Here is a 26,224-nt window from a genome sequence, read left to right as displayed (position 1 = left end):
TTTAGACATTGTCTGAATGTGTGGGTCTAGAGAAGGCTGAGTTAAAAATGGCACCCAAATTATAGGCTTGGATCACTGGGAAGGGTGGTAGTGTAGTCCAAAGTGATAGAGAAAAGTGGGAGAAGGAAGGGCTTTGACAGAAAAGATCAAGAACTCAGTTTTGGCCATATTGAATTTGAGATGTTGACTTGACATCCACAAAAACAGGTATCAGAAAGACAGACCGAAATGCTGCATTGGACTGAGGAAGACAGCTTGTCAATGGAGAGAGAGATTTGAGTCATCAGCATAAAGACAGGAGTCACAGCTAATTCTGAAGTTGAGTACCTAGAGAGAGAGTGTAGAAAGCGGAAAAAGGGGACCAAAGATGGAGCCTAGGGCAATACTCACTGAAAAGTGGAGAGGGGGCCAGCAACAACCCTCCAAACAACATACTGAAGGAGCAATAAGACAGGTAGAAGGAGAGTCATAAGACAGAGATATGAATGCCAGTGGAGAACAGAGATTCAGGATGTAGGGTGTGGTTGACAGTGTCAAAAGCTGCTGTGAAGTCAAGGAGAATGAGGATGGAATGCAAGTGGTAAGATTAGTTCAATGACTAATCTGTTCCCTTCTGCACTGAGCAAAGTAGCTTAAATTCTGTGTAACTTGTATAATTTCCTCATCCTCTTGATCCTTGAGGCTGCCATTCAACTGCTGAACTTTTATCAAACAATAAGAGCTTCCTTTGAATGTAATGATAATTTTTTTTAACTGGTACCCGACTGACCTTTACACAACTTCAGTGCAACATAGCTTCAGCTAGCCCCAACTAATTCAGTTTCCATCAACATTTCAGAAAGGCATTTGAAATTAGTCTCTCAAAGACCCACAAAAACAGATGCTGTGATCAGGTAATCCCACAGAGCCCAGCATGAAAGCATTCTCAACAGAAAGCCCCAGGTTGTAATACGACTACAACAGATCAGGATGAGCCTAAGCCCAATTGTGTTCATATTGGTGTGTTAAAATATCCTATAGTACCAAAGTGGAAGAACATCCTGGCACTTCTCATAGATCCATTGGAGGCAAAAGAAGGTGTGACAAAGTCAGTCCTGACAAATATAAGAGAGTGCTGGAAGGCAAATATATCAGACCTAGGATGGTGAAGACTCTGTTCCCTATGAGCTGAAAAAAGTTTACCATAGGTTAACTAGAGACACCTGAGGCCAGTTAAGGGCTACCAGTGACATTCAAAAACCCTTCTTCTGATGGGAAAGAGGAGGACAAAGATGGGAGACAAGCTACAGCAGGGGTAGTGGCAGCAGAAGGAGGAAGGAAAGGCGGTCTCCCCTCCCTATAGGGAAAGAAACGAAGGTAACAGCTGTTTGGGGGAAGGGCTGGCGACTAGGAGCCAACATAGCAGGGTAATACCCTGTAGAGGGGGCAGGGAAAAGTATTTCTGTTTGCATTATGAGTTTGGGGCGGGGGGGAGTGTTTTTGCTTAAGAGAACTTCTAGGGTCCATCCTGAGGCCCACCATGTAAATAAGGAAATATAAAACCAGAGTGAAGAAAAAAATATTCTGGAGTCAGATTAGTTTACTCCAGGCCCCCACCACCACCCAAGGGAGAAACGCTGAAGCTGATTCTGAAGTGACGGAGGTTACCCCCAAAGGAAAGACCAGAGTAAGGTGATCAGGAGAGAACAAACAGAGGAGTACTGATAGTGAGATAAGGGAATGAGAAAAGGAGTCAGATACACCAGGGTAGAGTGCAAGTGTCTGAGATGAAACTGACATGAGAAAAAGAGGAAAAGAATTTGCCAAGTTAGCTATGTTGCAGGTACTGTGTTCCTCAAACGTCTCATCCTCATTAGTTAGCCGTGAATAGATATGACAAAATATTTTGCTGCAGCAAAATGTATTAATTTTGGTCAAAAATTGGCTAAATAATTTATCCAAACCCAAATCTTGATTCACATCTAAAAAGTATGTACATTTCCTATACCCAAGTTTATTAAAGAAATAAATGCTTCTTGTAACTGAATATTTCTCTTGCATATTAAAGCCGTTTTTCATATAGCAAGAGAAATGATTTAACATAGTTCTTTTTATAAAGCTAAATAAGGACTCATGTTTTTTCTTTCTAGAAAGTTTTGGCCGTGACATTTTGCTACTTTTTGCCTAAAATAAGAATTCCTGAGCAGTGAACTTGTGAACATAAAAAGTTAGTGTTAGCTCATCTAAAAACCAAAGCAAAAGAAGCATCAAAAAGAAGCAATTACTGGCAGATGTCACAGCCACAGACTGGGTAACAGTTTGAACTCAGTTTATACCAGGAATCCAAATGACAAGAATGAGCATCTTGAAACCATGTTTATATGGACTGGTGCCATAGCAAGACAAATCATACCTCTTACAGAAACTAAAGAGCCAAGAGTCTGTGACAGATCTGTAATAATACGGAAATATAAGTCTGTATTACTGGTAGTTTGGTCTTTTTTTTAATGACAACATAGCTACCAGAACATAAAATGTGATATGCTACCTCTGAAATACACTGTTCATTGAACAAGAATAATCCAAAACCACAGTTTTAGCTTAGTTTAGTAGTGGGCAAGGCTGCACTTGGTTACTCTCTGTGGAATGGATACTGTGCATGCTGGTACACCTACATTATAATCTAAAACACTGTATGAAACCTTGACATATGAAAAGCAAATGTTATGAGGAAAACCAGTATTTGCCTTTTTATGTACCTCCTTGCTATTCTTTAAACTAAGAGAAGTATTAAAAAAAAGAATCAACAGAGGGTCCTGTGGCACCTTTAAGACTAACAAAAGTATTGGGAGCATAAGCTTTCGTGGGTTAAGAACCTCACTTCTTCAGACTTGCACCTGAAGAAGTGAGGTTCTTACCCACGAAAGCTTATGCTCCCAATACTTCTGTTAGTCTTAAAGGTGCCACAGGACCCTCTGTTGCTTTTTACAGATTCAGACTAACACGGCTACCCCTCTGATACTAAAAAAAAGAATGTGGTTTATAATAGGGTCCTGACTTATTTCCATCAGTACTAGAAGTTGTGAAACCTGACTTAAACCTTTACTTCTTCACTTGGGAATGACACAGATTCATTCTATTGCCCACATGATACAACTGAGTATTTCTTTAATCTCTTTGTTGCAGTTCCTCAGTCTTTATATGCTGATGGATAAATGGATATATACCCCATTTATTCCATTACTATTCAAACACTGTATTGTGTTCATTCTCTCTCTCTCCTTGTTTTTATCAGACTATAAACAACTGTAACTTGTTTTATTAATAGTTCATACTTTCTTTAACAGGAGTTGCTAAAAGATCCCTTATATATTGGACTGAGGCACAAAAGAGTCAGGGGTCAAGCTTATAATGACCTTCTTGATGAATTCATGCAAGCTGTGACTTTCAGGTAGGCAGTATATTTGTTTTATTCACACATCTGTATTCCACTGAACTTCAGTCTAGGGGAGAAAGTATCCCAGTCTTTTTTTTTTTTTTTTTTTTTAAGTGGGTTGGGAAGGAAATGGGGAAATTGTTGGAGTTTGTTTTTCACTTCCTATGTATATTATTTTTAAGATTTGATCCATTATGTCAACTTTGTCTTAAATACTGAGTTATTGTGAATTCATTAAATTTTTATAGTAAAATTACATAAGTAAATTAGCTTTAGAGGTGTGCTAACCAGTTCTGGTCTTTCAAGGTTTCGATTGAGGCATTAGATTGCAGCCTAACAATGCCCCCACCTCAATCTTTGAAACTATAATGAGATCTGAACCCATCTGCTGTACTCTAAGGCTTGTCTATTTCTTGTGCCTAGAGTGCACCATGTATATTTGAAATCTCAGAACTATTCAGATTTTGCAGGTGTAGAAGAATCTGTCGAGTACTCAAGTGCAAAGAAAGGGGTGTCTCCAGGAGCTTCTGCAGTGAGGCCCAGCAGAAAGATTGTCAGACCCACTGGCATGTGGTGTCAGAGTTTCAAAGAGATAAATTAAGGTGTGAGAAATACTGGGATACAAATTTACTGATTCAGTCCAGTCTTGGAAAATGATTATTTGTCCCAAACTTGTTCAGTTTGAACCCAGGAGACATGTTTTGGGGTTTCCTTACATTAGTTTCTCTCTCCATCCAGGAGAGAGAGGATATATTCATTTCTGTTGTTGAACAGTACCTGCAATTGACACTCAAAAAGTGTGCTAAATTAATTCAAACAAACAAGGCCACCAGAGATCAGACAATATAGCAAAAAAAATGGAACTTTAGCTAATTGCCTATAGACTTTTTGTAGGCTCCAACAAGGTAATGTGTTAGCTGTGATTTTACTGCATGGTACAAACAGGGGCATTGCACCACAGCAGGTGTTGGCTAGTGGGTCTTCAGGGGCCCTACAAAGAAAAAAAAAAGGTAAGTTTTTAGTTATGTTTGTGCTAAGTGCTCCTTGGTTGGTTAGTGGAGTCAATCCGCACATTTTGCTGAATTGCAGTGCATAAAGTTTTTGTAGTTTACCATTAGCACGTGAAATATTATGTCAAACTGATTACTATTATCAAGTAAATCCTCATATATTACGTTTAGTAATGTAAGCATGGTGGAGCCTATCAAGCAAGTGTAGGTGTTTTTGACTGTTATATAATGTAAATAGTAAATGACGTGGCAAAACTTCCCTTACTCTATACCATTTTCACAGGAATGTTTTAAAAAATATAAATTTTGACCTTGAAATACTATATATGGGCAGCAATGGATGCAAGTCTATAATGGATCCAGATCCACTAAAACGTTGCCCCCATTTCCCTTTAACTAACCAGAAAGCTAGCTAAATGAGCAGTGTATACCAGCTTGGGGTTTGTGCAGCTGTTGCCTTTCTTCCTTTCCCTTTGGTCCTGTAATTGTGACTTAATGGCTTCAAAAGAGGTATCTTGGGCCTATGGTGCATCTTCTTCCTACGGCTCTCTGTGAGCTGAGGGGTGAAAACATTATCTACCATCTGTTATGGACTGACTCAGTGCTTTATATGAGGCCCTTCCAAAGCAGGATGAACTTCCAAGGATCCTGTCTTAATCAATCACTGCATACAGGCCTATCATAACTTAGCTCTTCTTTTTCTTTTTTCCTACAGAAAGTCATTGATTTTTATAACTAAGATTTGGAATATAATTTTGTAATTTTCAATTATCAAATAATGATTTCTGAAATTTACCCAGAATAATTTCTGGTCATTAAACATTTGGTGGTCTAGTGTTTCTTTGGGTTTACGTACCTAAAATTTGTTAACTGTTAATGCTCAAAATCTCGGTCTTCACTGAGTGAGTCTTCCTGTAAGTCCTCCGGTACCAATTCAAGGCATTGTAAATACAAGCACTCACTGGCTCTGTCAGAGGCAGTACCATTGACTCCAGCTCCTCTGGAGCCATCAAGTCCAGGGCCTTTGTCTTTACTGGACCCTGGATGTACAGATGATCCCGACCATCTCAGTACCATCGGCTCCAGCAGCAGTGCAAGCACTGAGAATAGGTGGCTTGGCAGAATCTGAATTTTTTTATATAATTTTGACAGATAATATAGATGTTTATTGTTAAGCATTTTTTATTTTTATCTATTTAAATTTTCACAGTTGGGAGCAATTATGGGGTGGGGGAAGGTCAGACATTAATTATTGAAAGACAGTAGGAACTGAAATTAAAAAAGTTAAAGCTATCAAAATGCTACCCCTACTCCAGCTCCACTAACGCTGGGCTCATAACATGTTTTATAAATGTTAAGGTGAGGCTCTAATAAGTTCCCAAGCAGCATTTTTATTACTTTGTATTGGTGGAAATATTTTCTCATTGGTTTGTGTATCTACAGTTGTTTATCAACATTTATAAATAAAGATCTTATCCTTCCAAGCCTAATAGAGGACTTACCTGTCTCAGTGCCTTGACTCATCAAACCTTCGTGGCTGCAAGGGCTCTTATATGTCTCCCTTTACCAGACTCTCCACTACTACTAATGGTGTAGTATTTACCACTATGGGTCTTTGGCACTGTTGGTCCTGTTAGTACAGTCAATGAACCTGGCACTGTCAATGCAGACACTTCTGGCATGGTTGGCACCAACAGTGTTTTCAACAAACCTAATGCAGGTAGCACCACAAGCAACTCTGCTGAGGTCAGCTTTGCCAGCATGATCAGCACCACTGGAGTCTTCAATGTCATTGATGCTGTTGGCTTCAACCCCGCTGGCACTGTATCAGCATTTAGACCTCTTCATCCCATACTGTAGTATACAGACCCAGGGTGTCTCCCACATCAAGAGCTCCATGAACCCAACAGGAATGACCCCTCCACTTCCTGAGAAATAATACATTTCCTCTTCAAACTGAATCTGAGAAGCACATGTCACCACCCCAGTCTTTCAGATCACCTTGTACACGTCATAACTAGAGATGCAGGCTTTATGGACTGTGGATGGTTTTCCTACAAGGAAGCCCCAAAATGGTGCCCTCCACATGGGCACTCAAATTGTGCAGTACTCGGCATGGCCATACTGGTGGTTGCCCATACCAAGGGATTTTGAAACTTCCATCAGAATCTAATACCAGAAGGAGGTCCCCTTTTCCAGTCCAAGAAACCTCTCACCAGGCTACCCTGACAGTTTCTCCTCTCATGGGTTTGAACCATATTGAGCACCCCTGGATGTCCATCCACACATTTCTTCCTCATCTCCAGATGAAACTGAGTCCTCAATCTCCACAGGACTTTAGGGTCTTCCTGGACCTAATGAGAAACATGGCCACTTCTTTAGGAGAATAGTTGGAGCTTGTTCAAGAAAATCTGCACAGTATCCTCAATATTTTACAAATCCCTGCTCGAGGAAGGGTTGCCTTTCCCATTAACGAATCCTTGCTGGAGCTATCGAAAACGGTTTGGCAGACTCCAACCTCTATACCACCTGCAGCAAGAGATTGGACAGATGCTACCAATTTAATCCAAAGGACTTTGATTATTTTTTCATACATGCACTCCCTGACTCGTGATGGTCCTGGTGGTCCTCCAGTTTCATCCCAAAGCCACTCCTAAAGAAAAGGAGCTCAAGAGACTGGATATGTATGACAGAAAAGCTTAATCCACAGTACAGCTACTCTGCAAATGAAGATGGCTAACTATCCAGATTTCCTGTCCAAATATAATTTTATTAACTTAGCTAATGCTGTAAACTTTTTAGACAAACTACTAGAGGAGTATAGGGAACAGTCTATGGCTCTTGTCTCACAGCAAAAACATCCCTCCAGGCAGCTATTGATGCAGTTGATATGGCTTCACAATTGATGGCCACTGCCATTGGTGTGACATGTTCTTTTGGCTGCAGGCATCTGGAATTCCAAAGGAGCTGCAAAATAGAATCAAGAACTTGCCTTTTGAGGGATTTAAGTTGTTCTCTGAAAAGACTGATGCCACCATTCAGACCCTGAAAGTCTTCCAAGCAACTCTGAGATCTTGAGAAATCTTCTACAAATTACATTTCCAGCAGAGATTTCAGGGCTCTGCTAAAGGGCGATGTCGGCCTTCTTGATATTGCCAAATGGCTTTGTCTCAATCAGGCCCTTCTCACCAGACATTGACAGCCTCCTGGGCAGTCGTCATCACTGCCTCCTCAAGGGCAGCATACCAATCTCAACACCTCCCACCCTTTGGACAACAACTGTCACTCTTTCCAGTGTTTTGAATGAAACAACATTGAACACATGATTGCTCAGAACTATGAAAGAGAGAGAGATTATCCAGTTCATCTCTCTTCCCTTTTCAGGGACCCATCTCACAAGATCATGTTGCTTCAAGAAGTATGGTCTCTTCTGGAATTGAAAGTGACAGACGTTCCTTGTCATCACAGAGGGAAAGGAGTCTATTCCTGTTACTTCCTAATTCTCCAAAGGTCTGGGGATTTACGTTCATTTAGGCCTCAGGAAGATGAACTGCTTTATCAAGAAAATCAAGTTCATGATGGTTACCTTCACTTACACTATCATTTTCCTGGAAAGTGGAGATTCGTATGCCGCCCCTGATTTGCAGGATGCATCCTTCCATGTGGCAATATACCTGGCCAGAGGAAGTACCTTTGCTTTACAGCCGGAGACATCCACTACCTGTACGCAGTGCAGACAGTTTGGTCTGTTGTCAGCAAGGATCTTTACAAAATGCATGGTGGTGGTAGTGGCACACCCATGCCTCTGAGGTGTCCAAATTTTCCCTTACCTGGGCAACTGACTCATGCACAGAGCCTCAAATGTCCAAATCCACAGCAGCATCCTCATTATCAGACCGCTATTCTCTCATCTGGGCCCAAAACTGAATTTAGACAAATCAGTTACAGCTGACACAGCATATTATGTTCATAGGAGCAGATCTTGAGGCCATAATTACAATGGCCTATCTCCAGTCAATGGGTTTCAGTACATAGTTGCTCTCTCTGAAGGCCTAAAGTCTAACACAATAACAGCAGTGCATTCCTGTCTACAACTACTGGGCCACATGGCTTCTTGCATGTAGGTAACTCCAGACTTCACCTTGTCTGTCTGCACGCCTGGCTCCATTCAGTCTGTCGTCTGACTAGGCATCCTCTGAACATGCTGGTTTGTGTACCTGAACAAGTGCTTCAGTCCCTGAACTGGTGGTTGGACTCTCACAACATGTAGAAGAGGGTCCCTTTTCTGTCTTCAGAGCTAACTGTGACTCTGGTTACCAATGCGTCTACCAAAGGCCAGGGGGCTGGCTTCGGACAACGTTGAGCACAAGCTCTGTGGTCAACCTAGGAGATGTCTGTGTATTAAAATGTGCTGGAGATTCGTGCAATTCATTGGGCCTGTGAGACATTTATGTCTAACATCAAGCACGAGGTGGTGCAAAGTCCTTATAGATAACATAATTGCCATGTTTTATTTCAATAGACAGGGGGGTGCAAGACCAGCTCTGCTATGTCAGGAGACTGCCAACCTGTGAAATCTGCATCAGAAACAAAGTTTCCCTGAAACCATTCCATCTTCCAGGAGTGAGGAACACCACGGTAGATTTCCTCAGCAGGAATTTTGTAGTCAATCAGAGTGGTCAATCAGAAAGAATATTCTCCTCCAGATCTTCCATCAGTAGGGATACCCAGAAATAAACTTGTTCTTCTTTGAGTAATGTCTCTATGGGTGATCCACATTAGGTATGCTTGTGTCCCTGTGCCTAGCATTGGAGATTTTCGGTAGCCTTGCACCACACATGCACCCTCCCACTCCCCTCTCCCCCAGTCTCGCGCGTGTGTGGCAGCTAATAACGCTGTGTGGTCCAACTGCCCTCAGTTCTTTCTCAACCTCCCTTGGCCTGAGACAGAGTCCCTAGCAGAGCCTTTCCTAGAGAAGTTCCGTTAGTGCCTTTCATGGTGATAGTGTTTCTGTTAAAATTAGCTAGCTAGTCATTGCTTCCGTTCTCCTTCTCTTTCCCCCCCTCCCCTTTTTTCTCTTTATTAAAAAAAAAATTGCTTCGTTCTTCCTTGTTACCCCTTAGGTTAGAGTAGTGATTCCCTACCTTCTTCCCTTCAGGGAACTTATCCCTGCATGGGGTTATGCTCAAATCCCCCAGGTTCAAATGGTGTTTCTCCTGCTGGGAGGCCATCCCCTTGAGCAACAGGTATCCCGATGCATTCTTTGATTGAGAGAGGTGCACATACCACAGAACTGCACACATTGCCTCAAACTGAAGGCAAGGACCCAAAAAGCCCATGAACTGAAGCTAAACTACTAATGATGAAAAGCTCACTGCGGACAGCCTGAGACTCTGGTCCTGGCATTCCTCCTGGACAGCGGTCACTGTTGGCACTGACATCTGCCACTCTGCACTCTCCACTGCCTATGAAGAGAAAGTAAGCAGACTCCTCACGCAAAGACACCAAGAAACAGACCCCAAGTTCACCCACCAAGGAACCATCTAAGAGAAAGAGGTCTGTAACAAGATTAGTAACCTCTGCACTGACTGGTACAAGATTCAGTACTTATGACTCCTCTGGGACCGGCACTGATAGTAAGTCCAAGGACCCCAAGAGGAGTGGATTGGATAAGATGGCACCATCAAGCAATAGTGGCAAAGAGAAGCCCAGAACCCCAAAGGCGGTACCAATTGCAGCAATTAAACATACAGTACTGAGTATCTTGGCACCGATGAGACCATCTAACAGACAATCTGGAGAACTCAGGGTAATTCCAGCACCATCAGCACTGATAACATCAGCAGCGATGCACATGCCTCCCATGGTACCAACCAAATGCTTCCAACAGTACCAATGATGCTGGTGCCAGTACCAGAGATTCCCAAAAGACCTGCTTGTCTCTGAGACCCCGGAGTCACCGCTGCTGCATACCGAGCTCACAGCTCTCTCTCCCAGAGGTGCACCCAGTCACCTAATGTGGCGCACCCATAGGGATAGTATTCAAAGAAGAAGTGAAGGTTACTCATCCTGTGCAATAGTTGAGATGCATGTCCCTACGGGTGCTTCGCTACCTGCCCACCTCCCCTCTGCTTTGAAGTTCAGACATAGATTCTGCAGTAGAGAAGAAACTGAGGGCGGTTGGACAGTACATCACTATATAGCCACTATGCACAGTGTGTGACTGGGAGAGGCATAAATATGGCCCAACCGGCCACTGCTACTGAAAATCTCCAATCCTGGGTCTAGGGACACAAGCACTTGTAATATGGAGCACCAGTAAGGGGGGACATCTCAAAGAACCTCAGTTACTGCACAGGGTGAGTAACTTTCTCTTCACTACCAACCTGAACAACAAATGCAAGAGGTTTAGCTCCATGGTGGGCTGCAGTCCTGGTTCCTTAAGAGATGCATTTCTCCTCCCGTGGACCAATCCTCTGCTATATGAGTTTCCTCTAGTTCCTCTCATCCCAAGGGTACCTAGGAAGATGAAAACAGACAAAACCAATTTAATCTTAGTGGAACCAGCCTTGCTAATGCAGTACTAGTTCACGGATCTACACCAGCTTTCAATCAGACCACCTTTAACTTTACCCCTAGTTGGGGATCTCCTGTCTCAAAATCAGGACAGGCGTCTGCATCCTAATCTCATTACCTCACAGTGTGGATGAATTTTGGTTAAATGTTTGCGAAAAATTGTTCTGAACATCAGGAAGGATTCCACTAGAGCCACATATGCAGCTAAGTGGGAGAGATTTTTCCATCTGGGCATGATCGTGGTATTTATCAACCTATAGATCAGACATTAACCATATACTGGATTACTTACTGAATTTTAATTCATCTGGCCTTTCAGTTAGCTCTGTGAGAGTTCACTTGGCTTGCATACCTGCAGTTCATCCACCAACAGAGGGATTTTCTGTTTTCTCTCACCTTGTGGTATCCAGATTTCTGAAAGTCCTAATTAATGTCTACAATCCAGTATCTGACTAAGTGCCATCTTGGGACTTGAAGCTAACTCTGTCATGTTTAATAAAAATGTCACATGTTTCTTCTGACAACCACGTTTCTTGACAATTAACAATATTCATGTATACATAACAACATTTGTCCAGAAAAATCCAAATGATTTACAGTCTTGGTAAATATGTGCATGCATAAGTACACACACACGCACACACACACCTACCTACCTCTAATTAGCAATTGCTTCAGCCTTCACTGAAATGCAGCCACTTCCATGACAGAAGAGCAGCTTGAACAGAAGAGCAGTTGAACAATGTACAGCAACACCCCAAAACAGTTGTGCAGTATGGGTGAGGTAAAATAACAATGGAGCGGAATGTTCAAGAAATCCGATTACAGTTTATTATAATGTAACTGGTCTATGTAATTCCTGTTTTCTTTCTGGGTTATCCTGTCTAAGTTTAAAAATTAAGAGTTAATATGAGAATAAATAAAGACAGTCTGTTGGTTTCGGTAATTGTAAGAGGAAATGCTATTTTCTGTTTCTCACATTGCTACTGTTAATAAGTTATGCCATAGAAGACGGGAATGGTTAAGGCAAACTAAATAATTTTTTTTTTTTGGGGGGTGGGGGAAGAACTGTTCTTCTGGACTTATTTGTATCGATTTAAAGGTTATTCTTTCATTTAATACATGTATTAGGTAATGATTGGCAGGGTAATTGGGGCCAGGAGAGAAAAGAAATTTGGATGCCTAGACATCATCTTGATTTCATTGCACTGATAACCAACAGATACAATGGAGGTAACATAATATTTTAAATATGGGGACTTCTTTAGTCATTTGACTACTTAACTAAAATTTGTACAGAGTGGACCTGGTCCAGAAATGTGATGAGAACTCCCAATGGGAATTATTCAGACCCTTTTAATCTAGTGCCTTTTATGTTTATTGCTTGGTTATGGCACCATTTTGTATTGTATGTCAGCGGTTCTCAAACTTTAGCAACATGAGGACCCCCATTTTGGTTTAAAATTTTTCGTGGACCCCAAGCCCTCCCCGCTCAGCCTCAGGCCCAGCCCTCACTCCACCCCTTCTCCCACTACTCCACACCCCCTGAATTTTAAGGACCTAAACGTTTTATTATTTCTGCATTTGAGAAATCTTTGGTTATCAAAGGGAATTTATACAAAATGTTTGATTATTGACAAATCATGGCTATCTGCTTTTTCAGTTATCCAATTCTGCTTTTCTTTTCTCTCGCATTGACAGCTGAAAGACTGATCTGCTTCTGGATCTAATGGCAAATATGAAAAAAACTGAACTATTGGAGCGTAGAAAAGTAGGGAAGTGTCATAAATTAAAGGCTTTTCCCAGGGCTTTGATGGTAACAATATGTCATGAAAATCACATGACCCAATAAAAGATGAGAATTGGCAGGCCATTATATTTATTTATTTGACTGAAACTACTGAAGTTCCTATTGGTACCAGCGAACTCTATTTAGCACCAGGCAGTTTATCATTTATTACTGGTACATATGAAAAGTGGTATATTTGAAATATTCCTTTAGCATACTTAATTATGTTATAGGGTATGCTGCTTTTTCAGAAATAAATGAAGGCTTTGTTCCTTTCTTGCATGAAAAGTTTGCTGGAAATGTTGGCATGTCTACTGAAAGGAAAAGCAGCAAATTATGAGTCAGTAAAACAGAGCTGAGAAAGAAACAGAACATGCTCTTCAAACTATGCCTGTTGTGCATCATCCATCAAAGTTGTTTCTGTTTAGCATGAGTCCAAGTCCACTTTCTAGTACTTCTTTTGCAGCATATCTGTTTATATTATTATGCTGTGTATACTTTGGATATATACACATAGCATATGCATGTGGAGTATTAGTATTTATATGACTCCTTTACAACTGTGGCTAGTTCTACAGACTAATTGCAGACAACTACATAACCAATAGAGTAATGTCAAATAAGTTCCTTCAAATCTGTCTATTTGAAAGGGCATATCTGTACATGCCCCCATCTTCCTTTGTTTGTATTTTTTAAACTTAAAAATAAAAGAAGAAAAAACATAAAACTTGTAAAGGAAGGAAATTAAAGGTCTTTTTAGCTACATTTTTCAGAGAAACAAGTCTTTCTTTTACAGATTGACAGAGCATCACATTCAATTATGTCACTGCCTGTATATTCAAAAAAACAATGCCTTCTGGAAACCAAGTCATATTAAGATATAGTCTCCTAAAGTATAATACTGCAAACCAAAAAAAAAAAAAAAAAAAAAAACCTCCTCTATAGTTTTCTATAAATGTTATTTATTTAAAAGTTCATATTTTAAAAATCTTACATGTCTACTCCCTACAAAAAGATTCTGGTAGGATATCTAGTGCAGTATCCTTATGAGCTGAAATTAATGCAACGTAGATATTTTCCAGATGTGTTTAGGCAGAAGCATATATCTGGATTTTTGTTGGCACATATGCAGCGAACAGCTTTAGTCTTTTTTCTCATTGCTAACAGCTGCCCTCTCTGTGGGCATGTGCTATAATTTCCCTGGACATCACCAGCTGTTTCTTCCTCCGGTGCCAATATGGTAAAAGTGAATCATTTTGGAAAAAATATGTTGGATGGAAGGAATGCCTTATAATGTGAGAAAAATGGACAAATATCTCACCATTGAAGAACATGACTCAAACTGGAAAACTGACTCAGAGCTGTTTTTCATATTCAGCCTCAAGGGGTTATTGATCATAAAACATTATATAGAAAGAAGAAAATTTTCCCCAATGACAATTGTTTCTCTTAAATAGTGATGTTTATAGAGTAAATTTTAAGAGGAAGGATAGTTAGGTGGTTGGCTTCATTTTCTTGATCCACCAGAGACATCCTGCACATCCTTGGGGAATGTCACTTTTAATCCCTTTGTGTATCAGTTCCCCATTGGTAAAATGTACTTCCCTACCTCACAGGGGTTTTGTGAGGATAAATACATTGAAGATTGTGAGGCTTTCAGATATTCTGGTAATCGGGCCATATGAATACATAAAATAAATATATATGCAGGGATTTAATATATAAATGGAATAGGGGTGGAGACTGATAAAGCTTTGGATAGAAGAAAGGCTTCTTCTTTATAATCAGTAGGACTCAACTCTGATTATATGATGCAAGGTGAATTTAAAATGGCTGGAGATTTGCATTGGAGAATTCCCCACTATGAATAGGGAATTTCCACCATTGTAAAGCTTGCAGCGGTAACTCTACCACCTCCAGGCTGGAACACCCTACTGGTGTAAGGGAGGGAGGAGGCATGGCAGGCACACTACCTTACTCCTTTGTGCAGGACGTACATTGCAAGTTACTGCACAATGAGGAGAGAAAGCTCTGCCCACGGTTGGGTAGGGAATGGGCAGGGAATGGCCTTAGCTCTGCAACTCCCACCCATTAATGTGCTGGAAAGCCAGCCCAAAGGGGGAAGTAATCTACTACTGGTCTAGTAGCATATTACTTCCCTCTCTAGCAGCGAGAGAATTATGGCTGTTATAATCTAGACCTATGTATTATCCCTTAGAACAATAGGAGCACAAAATTAACACATATTGTAGAAATCATTATTTTCTTCTTGTGTGTGACAGTAATAGCTTTCAACTTCATTCCTTCAAGGCTGCAGATATTGGTTATGGATTCCAAGGCCAGAAATTGTGATAATCTAGTTTGACCTCCTTCACAACACAGGCCATAGAAGTTGCCCAAAATAATTTGTAGAGTAGAAAAACATCCAGTCTTCATTTAAAAATTGTCAATGATGGAGAATCTACCATGTTCCAATGGTTAATTACTCTCTGTTAAAAATTTGTGCCTTATTTCCATTCTGAATTCGTCTAGCTTTATAGAGTGATTGTTATTGAAAACAACATTAGTTGTGTTACTGTTGTAATCATAGTTTGATTAACCCAGTTCTTCATTTCTTTAAAAAAAGGTGAACTGTGTTGGTTTTACATTTATGAACTGTAAACCAAGCTGCTAACAAATGTAATACAACATGCTTTGCATTAGATTAACCACAATTTAGTGATTAATTCCCATTAGCTTGATTATTTTGCAATATTATTCACAGATGTTAACCGACTTTGGTTTCACATTGTCCATTACACAAAAATTCCCTTTGATGTTAGGTTATCTAACCATAGGAACAACTGTCTAGTTTATATATCAGAAAATAAAATATAGAGTTTTAAAAGAGATATTTTCATTTGATATTAGATCAGAATATAGTGTGACTTGTAAATAATTTCATAATTAAATTGGGAAAACCCTTGAATTTGGCAAGAAAATGTACTGGCAACAGATCAAATGAAAAGGTGACTGGCTGCACATCATTAAGGAGTGGTTGGACCACTCAGTAATTCTGATAATATACACAATAACTAATTGTGAATACTGGTGTATTTTGGTACATTTGCCCTTATTTACATTGTCAGCATAAGCCCGAAATGTGAACAACAGGGAAACTAATGGACCTGATAATCTTAGAGCACTATGTAGAGTTAATAGAGACGGTACAGTCATGATTGTTTCTGCACAAGCTGTTAACTGTGGCAGAGAGTTTGCAGTTGACAAACTGGAGGTGGAGCCATTAGCAAGATTACCATGGCTATAATGCATCCTAAATCTGAGGGAGGGTGAATTAAAAGACAGAGAAGCTATTGTGGAGAAAAACTAAGAGGTTAGGGAATGCCAAATGGGGGGGCCATACTTGGCAAACACCCAGAATATAGAGGGAGCCATCAGCACATCCTATTGTGTGTTTTGTTATGAAAAAATAAAGAAATTTTGACCCTGTAAATATATTGTTAGTCTGGGGAAATATGTGGCCTGGCTGAGGACACGGAATACATGGGATGCTACAGGTAGCAAGCAGATTGAGTCTCCTGTCAGTGAGGAGAATGGATCTAGCAACTTGAGACTTAGGTCCTGAGTGTTTTGCCCAGAGGAAAACAAAAGTGAGCACACCCTGGGTTGAAGTGAAAGGGTGTGGTGGGTGCAGTGTGTTAACTCTACCAGAGATACAAGGAAAGTAGGAATGAATCTTTTGCAGAGAGGGAAGGAACTAAGGAGTTAGCACAGAAGAGGTCAGATTCAAGGACAGTTGGTTGCATTATTGTTTTGGAGTTGCTGCCTTTTGAGATTGGTATTATTGTTAGGTTTGGGCTTTAACACAGTCTATTTGCTTTGTTATGGATGGGGTTGGGACTCCTAAGCACCTGAGCCACGCTGCAGAGGGGGGGAAGTGCTGAAGCAGCGATGCTTAGAGGCATCACATAAGACATACTGCTTCCTAAACGCTATGCTGAGCATGGTGAGTAGTGAGACTTGCTGCATTTTAGAAAACTGTAACTAGTTATTTCCCCAGTGCAAAAGGATGGGGCCATGGCCTCCCCTACACACACTCCTCTAGCTAGTACTGGTAGCAGACCCCACACTTCCCTGTCTTTCCCAGAAAAGACTACTTGAAGTGTAGTCCTGGTGTAGGTGTGGGTGGGGTAGAAAAAGGCTCCCTGGTGCTTTTCTATTTTAGGCCTTGGCTACACTTGCAGCTGTACAGCGCTGTGAGGTAAACCTGTCTTCATGCAGCTGAGTAGGGAAAAGCGCTGCAGTCTGTCCACACTGACAGCTGCCAGCGCAGTGGTGTGGCCACACTTGTAACATTTGCAGCTGTGTTGGGAGCGGTGCATTATGGGCAGCTATCCCAGCATTCATGTGGCTGCAACGTGCTTTTCAAAACGGGGGGCAGGGGTGGATTGTGACAGAGAGCGTGGGGGGAGAAAGAGTGCTTTTTGGAGCATGTCAGCTCTCTATTTTGCAAGTTCCGAACTCCCAGCCCCCTGCTCATTCATTCACTCACTCAAAGCAAGCTGCAATCTGTTTGCTTTTCTCTGTAGTACGAGCTTTGAAACCGGCACTTCCGCATTCCTGCAGTCGGTCACAACAATGGAGAGGATTGGCCACTTGGCAAGGTGATTAGTACAGCGCTGCAAGCGTTTAGACTCACCCGTGAGTCGTAGCCACTCCGCTGCAGCTGTTATTCCTCTCGGAGATGTGGAGTACCTGCAGCGGTGTCCCCAGGGAGATACAGCGCTGTAAGTGCCCTGCCAGTGTGGACGGGGAGTGAGTTACAGCGCTGGGGGAGGCTTTACAGCGCTGCAACTTGCAAGTGTAGCCAAGGCCTTAGTAAATTCACACAAAAACAGTTATAATTTGCCTTTGACCTTTGTTGTTGATGTTAATAAACATTTATATACAAAGAACCCACCACAATCAGGGACCCATTGTGCTGGGTGCTGTACAAACTCATAGTATAAAAAGCCCAATGGGCTTACAATCTGCAAGACTGATACTGTGCTTTACAGTGCATAGCAGGTGTGTTGATGGTAGATGATACAATCAAATGCTGTTGTCTTCTTGGTAAAATAATTTATTTCAAGTAAATTTAATATAAAGCAATTTGACTAGTGATATATATATATTATTCTGTCTTGGTCCCCTCCTCTTCTCCTTCTACATCCTGTCTCTGGATTGTCTTTTCTGCAAACACATCTTTAAATATACTCTTTATGTGGATGACTCTCAAGTCTACATTTTACTTGGAAACTGTTTCCCTCTATCAAAACCAAAATCTCGGATTGTCTTTCTGATGTCTCCTTGTGGATGTCTAGTTACCAACTGAACTCTTGATTTTTCTACACAAACCTACCCCACCTCCTCCCTTTCCCTATCTTGGTGGACAACACCACTCTTCTCTCTGTCACTCAGACCCATACTCTCATCTTCACCTGTAACTCAGTACACTCTTCTAATGAACAAATCCCAACCATATCTAAAACTTGCTGCTTCTTCCTGCACAACATCTCCAAGATCTGCTCACACTGCCCATACTGGAAAAACTGCTGTCTAAACCCTGATCATCTTGTGCCTTGACTGCTGTAGGCCCCTCTTTTTCCTAATCGTGGTGCTTGCAATATTGCGCCACACACACACACACACACACACACACACACACACACACACACACACACACACACACACACCCTCTTTAAGCCTCTGCATGGAACTCCCCATCTTCTACTGCATCAAACACAAATGTTTAGTTCTTAACTTAAAAGCACAATTTAGCCTTGCCCTACCTATCCTTCCTAATATTTTATGACAAGGTTGGGTCCCACTTTCACTCTGCCAATCATCTGATTCTCTGCCTCTTTGATAAACACTTTCTTCCATGTGGGCCCTTACAAATGGGAAAAGCTTCCAGTCAAAATCCTTCAAGCTTCTCTTCAAAACTCACCTCTTTTGTAATGTGTGCAGTAAACTATAACCTCATATCAGTCAGGCATGTGTTGAGTTGTGATTATAGCTCCTGATTAATTGAGAACTGTGAATATCTTTTTATTCCATCCTCATGCCAACCCCCTAGTTTTGTCTCAGACATTTATTATATCTTGTCTTTAAGACTGTAAGCTCTTTGCAGTCACCTTCTATATGCTTACACTGTGTCTAACATGACATTGGGGTATTACTGAAATATTAGCATTGAATAATAATAATAATAAATCTTTGACCAAAACTAAGAGAGACCACTATCTTAACCATGATAGAGGGAGCTAGTAGCAAATCTTATATTTAAGCTTGCCTAATACTTTTCATTAAAAGTGTGTAGCTTTTTCTTTGAGATGCTTTTACACCACCAGTGTTCGCAGCAGGCTTTGATATTTTGTAGGGGAAATGTCCTCAAGCTAGAGGAGTGCCGTGTCTTTGTTCCATGAAGCCCCATTTTTCCTGAGATATAAACAGTTCAAATTGTTCATTTCCCTCCTCTCACATTTCTCAGAAAAATTGTGTCAGCCTGCCAGAGTAATAGCTAAACATGAGTATTCTAAGGCTAAGTTCATTCCGCTCCCAAAACAGTAGAGCAGATGACAGCACTGTATTGGGAATGCTTTTGGGGGAGATAAGAGCAGAGAGCCAGGCTGGGCTTCCCTTTTCTGACCTGGCACATTGCCCCAGTACCCAATTCCTTGCCCCATCTGGGAGTCACCACATAGGAAAGGAGCTCACCCAACTCCCAGAATGGGAATGAGAGCTGGGCCACTCTCTTTTCATATGTCTATAGATTCCATGCCTAGGACACAGCACATGGACCCACCCTCTGGGAAAACAGTCTTTTCCCAATGCTAGCTAATGCAGTTAGTCCTGTAATTCAAGTGGTAGCAGTTTGTACTGCACTGCTGAAAGGTCAGGGTTCCAATCCCAGTGATGATGCAGAATGGGGAGTTGTTAAAATTGCACATAATAGAATTGGTTTTTTAATTATCTTTTTTTTTTAAATAAAAACTATGTTAAAAGAATGGTTTTAGGTTGCAAAATCAAGTACTTGACAGTTAGGAAATGCCAAATTTATGAATGCCCACACAACCTTAATTCAACCCCCCCTTGTGTGTATATATTATGATACAATCCTTAATAACATGGTGACATACTATTTTTCCACTGGACCCTAGCCTCATTCAGTGCACAGGATGGACACACAAGTGGCAGAATTAAAGTTACATGGCCACTATCTATCTTGGATTTCCTAACTCTTGAGTACTTGACTTTGCAACCGAAATAACACACTTTTAACATATCTTGTAATTATTATTTATATTATGATAGCACTTAGAGACCAGATCAGGTGTTGGTCCTATTGTGGTAGGCACTGTATGATTATGAAAAATGTCCTTGTTATGAAGAGATTACATACATGTGTAAAGTTATCAAAAAGAACCAAATAAGTACTGTAAAGAATAGGTTAACTTTTAAAGTTGGTTATTTAATTGTAGCTAGGAAAAGGGCATCATCAAGCAAGGAATGTTGAAAGAAAGTAGCTCTCTGTGAGCTGAGGGGTGAAAACATTATTTACTGCTGCAGGGCCAAATTTATAATGTCTGATTATTATGGAAGCAGTAAAAATATCTGCCTTACTGACTTTTCAGACATGGTAAATGACATAGTAAAAACTGATTCTGACAGTAGAGCTAAATCATAACAGGATAGGCTGAGACTCTAATCAACTAAAGTTTATTTGTATAGAAAGAGCTGTAATATTATTACAGGACTGTGAGAGCATGGAAAAATTCTTAACTAAGTTCAGTGGAGAAGTTTTGAAGAACCAGTCTCCCATTTACCCCAAAGAAAATTAAAAACAATGAAACACACAAGTGCAAACTTATTGGGGGTGGAGGAAGAGGAACAAGAGATTGGTTTTGGTTTTATGAGACTCAGAATGTTTAATCTGAACTGTTTTTGGTTTCGATTTATTATTGTGGTGCCAGAATGCCACTGTACTTAAGACTACATCATGACATTGATTTAAAGGTGGACATTTTTAAGTCCTCTAAAATCAGCATGTTTAGTTGGATTTCTTCGAAATTTGGTATGTTTGCGGAAGGTGTAGAGTAGGGTTAGTGTCCCAAATTTGGAGTCCTTTAAACCACAGGTTCCAGAGATATAAGCCCTGAAAAAATTGCCATTTTAAAAAAAGTTTCTAGGTGGTTTTTTTTGAGTCCAGAGCAAGATATATAACTATTCTTCTTCGAGTGCTTGCTCATATCCATTCCATTAGGTGTGTGCGCGCCGCGTGCACGATCGTCGGAAGATTTTTACCCTAGCAACACCGGCGGGTCGGCTGTGGAGCCCCCTAGAGTGGCGCCTTCATGGCGCTGAATATATACCCCAGCCGACCCGGCGCCCCCTCAGTTCCTTCTTACCGCCCCTGACGGTCGTTGGAACTGTGGAGCGCTGCTTAGCTGTTCTCCACTCTCCCTAGCTTAGTTCGCAGTTATAGTTATAGTTATAGTCCTAGTGTTTATAGTTAAATAGTTCAATAGTTTTAAGAGTTGTCTAGTTGTTATAATAGTTCAGGGGATTAAGGGGGTCGTCTCCCCCCTTTTCTCCCCCGGCCGCGGGGCCGGGCTCATGCCCAACGCTCCCGGCTTCAAGCTGTGCGCCTCCTGCGCTAAGCCTATGCCCACGAGCGACCCGCACGATTCCTGTCTGAAGTGCCTGGGAGAGTCCCATCAAACAGATAAGTGCAAGATCTGTAAGGCCTTCAGACCAAGGACCAAGAAGGAGCGGGACTTTCGGCTCCGGCAACTCCTGATGGAGGCGGCACTTAGTCCGGACGCTCCATCTACAAGTCAGGCCCCGGCACCTAGCGCCTCGGTGCGCAGTGCCCCGGCGGCACCGGCCATGACGACCACGCGAGTGGCGTCAGATGAGCCTTCCCGGCACCGGACCTCGTCGGCACCGAAAGCACAGCAAGTGCCTCGGCGCCGGTCATTATCCCCAGGGCATAAGAAAGCCCATAAGACGGGGACCTCCGTGCCGAAGACGCTGGCTCCCCCAGTGCCGGGGGTAGAGCCGCGTACGCCGGTGGAGCACCGGAAACAGGTGCCTCCAGCACCGTCGACTCCGGCGCCGAGGCCGTTGAGTCCGGTGCAGACGGCGTCTCCGCCGAGGCAGGCGGTGATACAGTGCCTCCCGTCGACGCCAGAGACCTTCGCGGCGGCGAGAGACTTAATAGCTCTCACGGAGCCGGCACCGCCTCAACCACCGGCACCGACGGCACCGTTGCCTCGCCCGGTCCAGTCGAGGGGGAAACCTGCCTTGATGCGCCCTCCATCGCAAGGGCTGGAACCTCGGCACCGATCCAGGTCCCGAAGCAGGTCCCCATGCCGCTCGCAGTCCCGGCACCGAATATCACCTCGGCACCGGTCGTACTCGCGGCCAAGATCTTCTTCGCGGCACCGCTCTACGTCTCGGCACCGCTATGATCGTCGGCACCGATCAACATCGAGACGTAGTTCTCGGCACCGCTACGGTCGCCGCTCGACGTCGAGAGGCCGCTCCCGGTACCGGGCATACTCCAGGTCCTCGTCGAGGTCCAGATCCGACTCCCGGTACCGACGAGGTCATCGGCACCGGTCGCGGTCCCGGCACCGATCGCCGGCACCGCGTGGAGATAGATCATCTCCAGACCGGCACCGTGCGGCACCGCAGCCCACGGGAATCGTCTCGACGCTCTCGGCACCGCCATGGCCATCGAGATCGGGGTCTCGCTCCTCGGAGGACCTCTCGAGATCGGCATACCCCCCTCAAGGGCAAGCCGAGGAACAGGACTTGGGCCATTGGCAGAACATAACAGAGGACCATTCTCATGGCCCTTCTCACTGGTCGTTTTGGACCCCGTGGGCGTACCATCAGGCGCAAGGGGCTCCAGTTGCTTCGACCTCTCGCTCCGGTCACTCTGTTAGAAGGGCCCCGGAGTCCACCATCTCTCGGCCTCCGCCAGGGGGCATGGAGGCTTCCGTGTCCGCACCACCTGACGCCCTGGACTCAAGCGCAGGTGATGCTCCGGCCCAGGAGCAGGGAGCCCAGGACCCTCCCTTGGATCCTGTCCCACCGGAGGCATCTTCCTCTTCCTCTCCGGATGAGGCAGTGGCGGGCACATCGTGCACAGGTCCACCTCCAATAGATCTTCGGGCTCACCAAGATCTTCTGCGTCGGATGGCCCGTAATATGGACCTGCAGGCGGAGGAGATAGTGGAGGTGCACGACCCCATCGTGAATATCCTCGGAGCGGATGCCCCATCGAGGGTGGCGTTACCCCTGATCCGCACGATACAAGCCAATGTATCTACGATATGGCAGAGTCCTGCCTCTATCCCACCCACAGAGAGAGGGGTGGAAAGGAAATACTTTGTTCCGTCTAAAGACTACGGGTACTTGTATACCCACCCCCAGCCGTGTTCACTGGTGGTGGCATCAGTGAACGCAAGGGAGCGCCACGGTCAGCAGGCCGCAGCGCCCAAATCGAAGGAGGCTAAGCGCCTCGATTTATTCGGCCGTAAAGTTTACTCAGCCGGAGGGTTGCAACTTAGAGCGGCTAATCAACAGGCGCTCTTGAGCCGCTATAACTTTAACTCCTGGAACTCTATGGGGAAGTTCAAGGAGTTGGTTCCCCAAGAGTCCAGGGAGGAGTTTGGAGCCCTGGTGGAGGAGGGTAAGAAGGTGGCTCGGACCTCCTTACAGGCCTCCTTAGACATAGCGGACTCTGCTGCGAGAACCCTGGCCTCAGGTATCGCTATGCGGAGGATCTCCTGGCTCCAGGTTTCGGGTCTGCCTCAGGAACTGCAGCAAACCCTGCAGGATCTGCCCTTTGAAGGACAAGGGCTGTTTTCCGAAAAGACGGACTCTCGCCTGCAGAGCCTCAAGGACTCCAGGACGATCATGCGTTCCTTGGGGATGCATGTTGTGGGCCCTCAGCGCAGGCCATTTAGACCGCAGCCTCAGCGCTTCTACCCCCCCCCGCCTCGTCAGAGACAGGACTCGACCCGGAGGCGAGGGCGAGGTGGTAGAAGAAGGTGGACCGGCCCTCAACCTGGTCAGAACCAGGGGCCACATAGACCACCTTCAGGCCCCAGGCAGAACTTTTGAAGGTGCGGTCGAGGACGGCGCCCCAGTCATCCCACAGGATCCAGCCCCATCCTTTCGGGATCGCCTTTCCCATTTCCACCGGACCTGGTCCCTTATAACTTCGGACCGTTGGGTCCTTCGCACGGTGGACAGGGGATATGCTATCCAGTTTTCTTCAATCCCCCCCTCCTCCCCCCCTTCCCCGTCCCTCTTCAGGGACCCTTCTCACGAGCAACTTCTTATACAGGAAGTTTCCACGCTCCTTGCTATGGGGGCCATAGAGGAGGTTCCAGTGGAGTTAAGGGGCAGGGGATTCTATTCCCGTTACTTCCTCATTCCCAAGTCCAAAGGAGGTCTGCGACCCATCTTGGACTTGCGCGGACTCAACAAGTTCGTAGTAAAGTTGAAGTTCCGCATGGTCTCTTTGGGGGCCATTATCCCTTCCCTCGATCCTGGAGACTGGTTCACCGCCCTCGACATGAAAGATGCATACTTTCACATAGCAATTTACCCGCCTCACAGACGCTTCCTGCGGTTCGTGGTAAGCAAGGTGCACTACCAATTTGCAGTCCTTCCCTTCGGCCTATCCTCGGCCCCAAGGGTGTTCACGAAATGTATGGCTGTCGTGGCAGCGTACCTTCGTCGGCAAGGGATACAGGTGTTCCCGTACCTAGACGACTGGCTGGTACGCGGTCGCACCAAAGAACAAGTTCGAGATCACGTCCACATAATAGTGCACACATTCAACAAGTTGGGTATCCTACTCAACAAGGACAAATCCACTCTAGAACCTACCCAGAGAATAGAATTCATCGGCGCGGTTCTAGACTCCAGACGTGCACAAGCCATCCTGCCAGACAATCGCTTTTGCACCATCACGAGCCTCATTCAAGGACTCAAGGCCTTCCCAACTACCACGGTGAGGTCGTGCCTCACCCTGCTGGGTCACATGGCTTCCTGCACGTACGTAACCAGGCATGCCAGACTTCGGCTTCGCCCACTCCAGACCTGGGTGTCATCAAGATACCGCCCACATCGGGACAGCCTGAACATGGTGGTCACGGTCCCGAACTCGGTCCTGACCTCCCTCACATGGTGGCTAGACCACAAGGTGGTTTGCGAGGGGATGCCGTTTCACGCCCCACAACCCTCTCTGCACCTGGTCACAGACGCTTCATCCCTGGGTTGGGGCGCCCATCTCAACGAACACCATACCCAGGGCCTGTGGACTGCACCCCAGATAGCCCTGCACATCAATGTTCGGGAACTGATGGCGGTGCGCCTGGCGTGCCAGGCATTTCTCAATCTCCTACGTGGCCGCTGTGTGTTAGTTCTCATCGACAACACCACCGCCATGTTTTACATCAACAAGCAAGGAGGAGCACGTTCGTCAATGCTATGCCAAGAGGCCATTCGCCTGTGGGACTTCTGCATCGCCCACTCAATCCATCTCATGGCATCGTTCCTCCCTGGAGTCCAGAACACTCTGGCGGACCGACTCAGCAGGTCCTTTCAAACACACGAGTGGTCTATCCGTCCGGACATCATACATTCCGTTTTCCAGAAGTGGGGGTTTCCCCAGATAGACCTGTTTGCATCTCGAGACAACAGGAAGTGCCACCTGTTCTGCTCCCTGCAAGGTCGAGCTCCGGGCTCCCTCTCGGACGCGTTTCTCCTTCCCTGGAAGGACCACCTGTTTTATGCCTTCCCTCCGTTTCCTCTGGTCCACAAGGTACTGCTCAAATTGCGCAGAGACCAGGCACAGGTGATTCTGATCGCCCCAGCGTGGCCGAGACAACATTGGTACACCACGCTGTTGGAACTCTCGGTTCGGACACCGATCCCGCTTCCGTTATGCCCGGATCTCATCTCTCAGGACCACGGTCGCCTGCGTCACCCCGACCTGCAATCACTCCACCTCACGGCGTGGCTGCTCCATGGTTCACCCAGGCAGAGCAGCAGTGCTCACACTCTGTCCAACAGATTCTGCTGAGCAGTAGGAAGCCCTCAACACGGACCACATACTTGGCCAAGTGGAAGCGGTTCTCCTGTTGGTGCGAACAACGAGCCACGTCCCCGTTGCACGCACCTATTCCTCTCATTTTGGAATATCTCCTCTCCCTAAAACAGCAAGGGTTGGCGATATCTTCAATTAGAGTTCACCTGGCCGCTATATCGGCCTTTCATCCAGGGGAACTCGCGTCCTCGGTATTCTCTAACCCGATGGTCGTTAGATTCCTCAAGGGCTTAGACCGGATGTACCCACAACAACGTCAG

The 26,224-nt window shown here is 44.3% G+C and overlaps 1 protein-coding gene across 2 annotated transcripts in view; it reads left to right on the top strand.

Moving 5' to 3' along the window:
• ME1 (malic enzyme 1) overlaps positions 1-26,224 on the top strand; it is a 387,310-nt gene that overhangs the window by 237,796 nt on the left and 123,290 nt on the right. For both annotated transcript variants that reach the window (XM_065588152.1, XM_005299590.5), the window contains one exon: positions 3,327-3,430. In XM_065588152.1, the coding sequence (XP_065444224.1) occupies positions 3,327-3,430 (104 nt within the window). The remainder of the gene's footprint in view (positions 1-3,326; positions 3,431-26,224) is intronic.

This window comes from Chrysemys picta, chromosome 3 (genome assembly GCF_011386835.1).
Source record: "Chrysemys picta bellii isolate R12L10 chromosome 3, ASM1138683v2, whole genome shotgun sequence".
Taxonomy (NCBI): Eukaryota; Metazoa; Chordata; order Testudines; family Emydidae; genus Chrysemys; species Chrysemys picta.
This window is presented reverse-complemented; position numbering and strand designations above follow the sequence as displayed.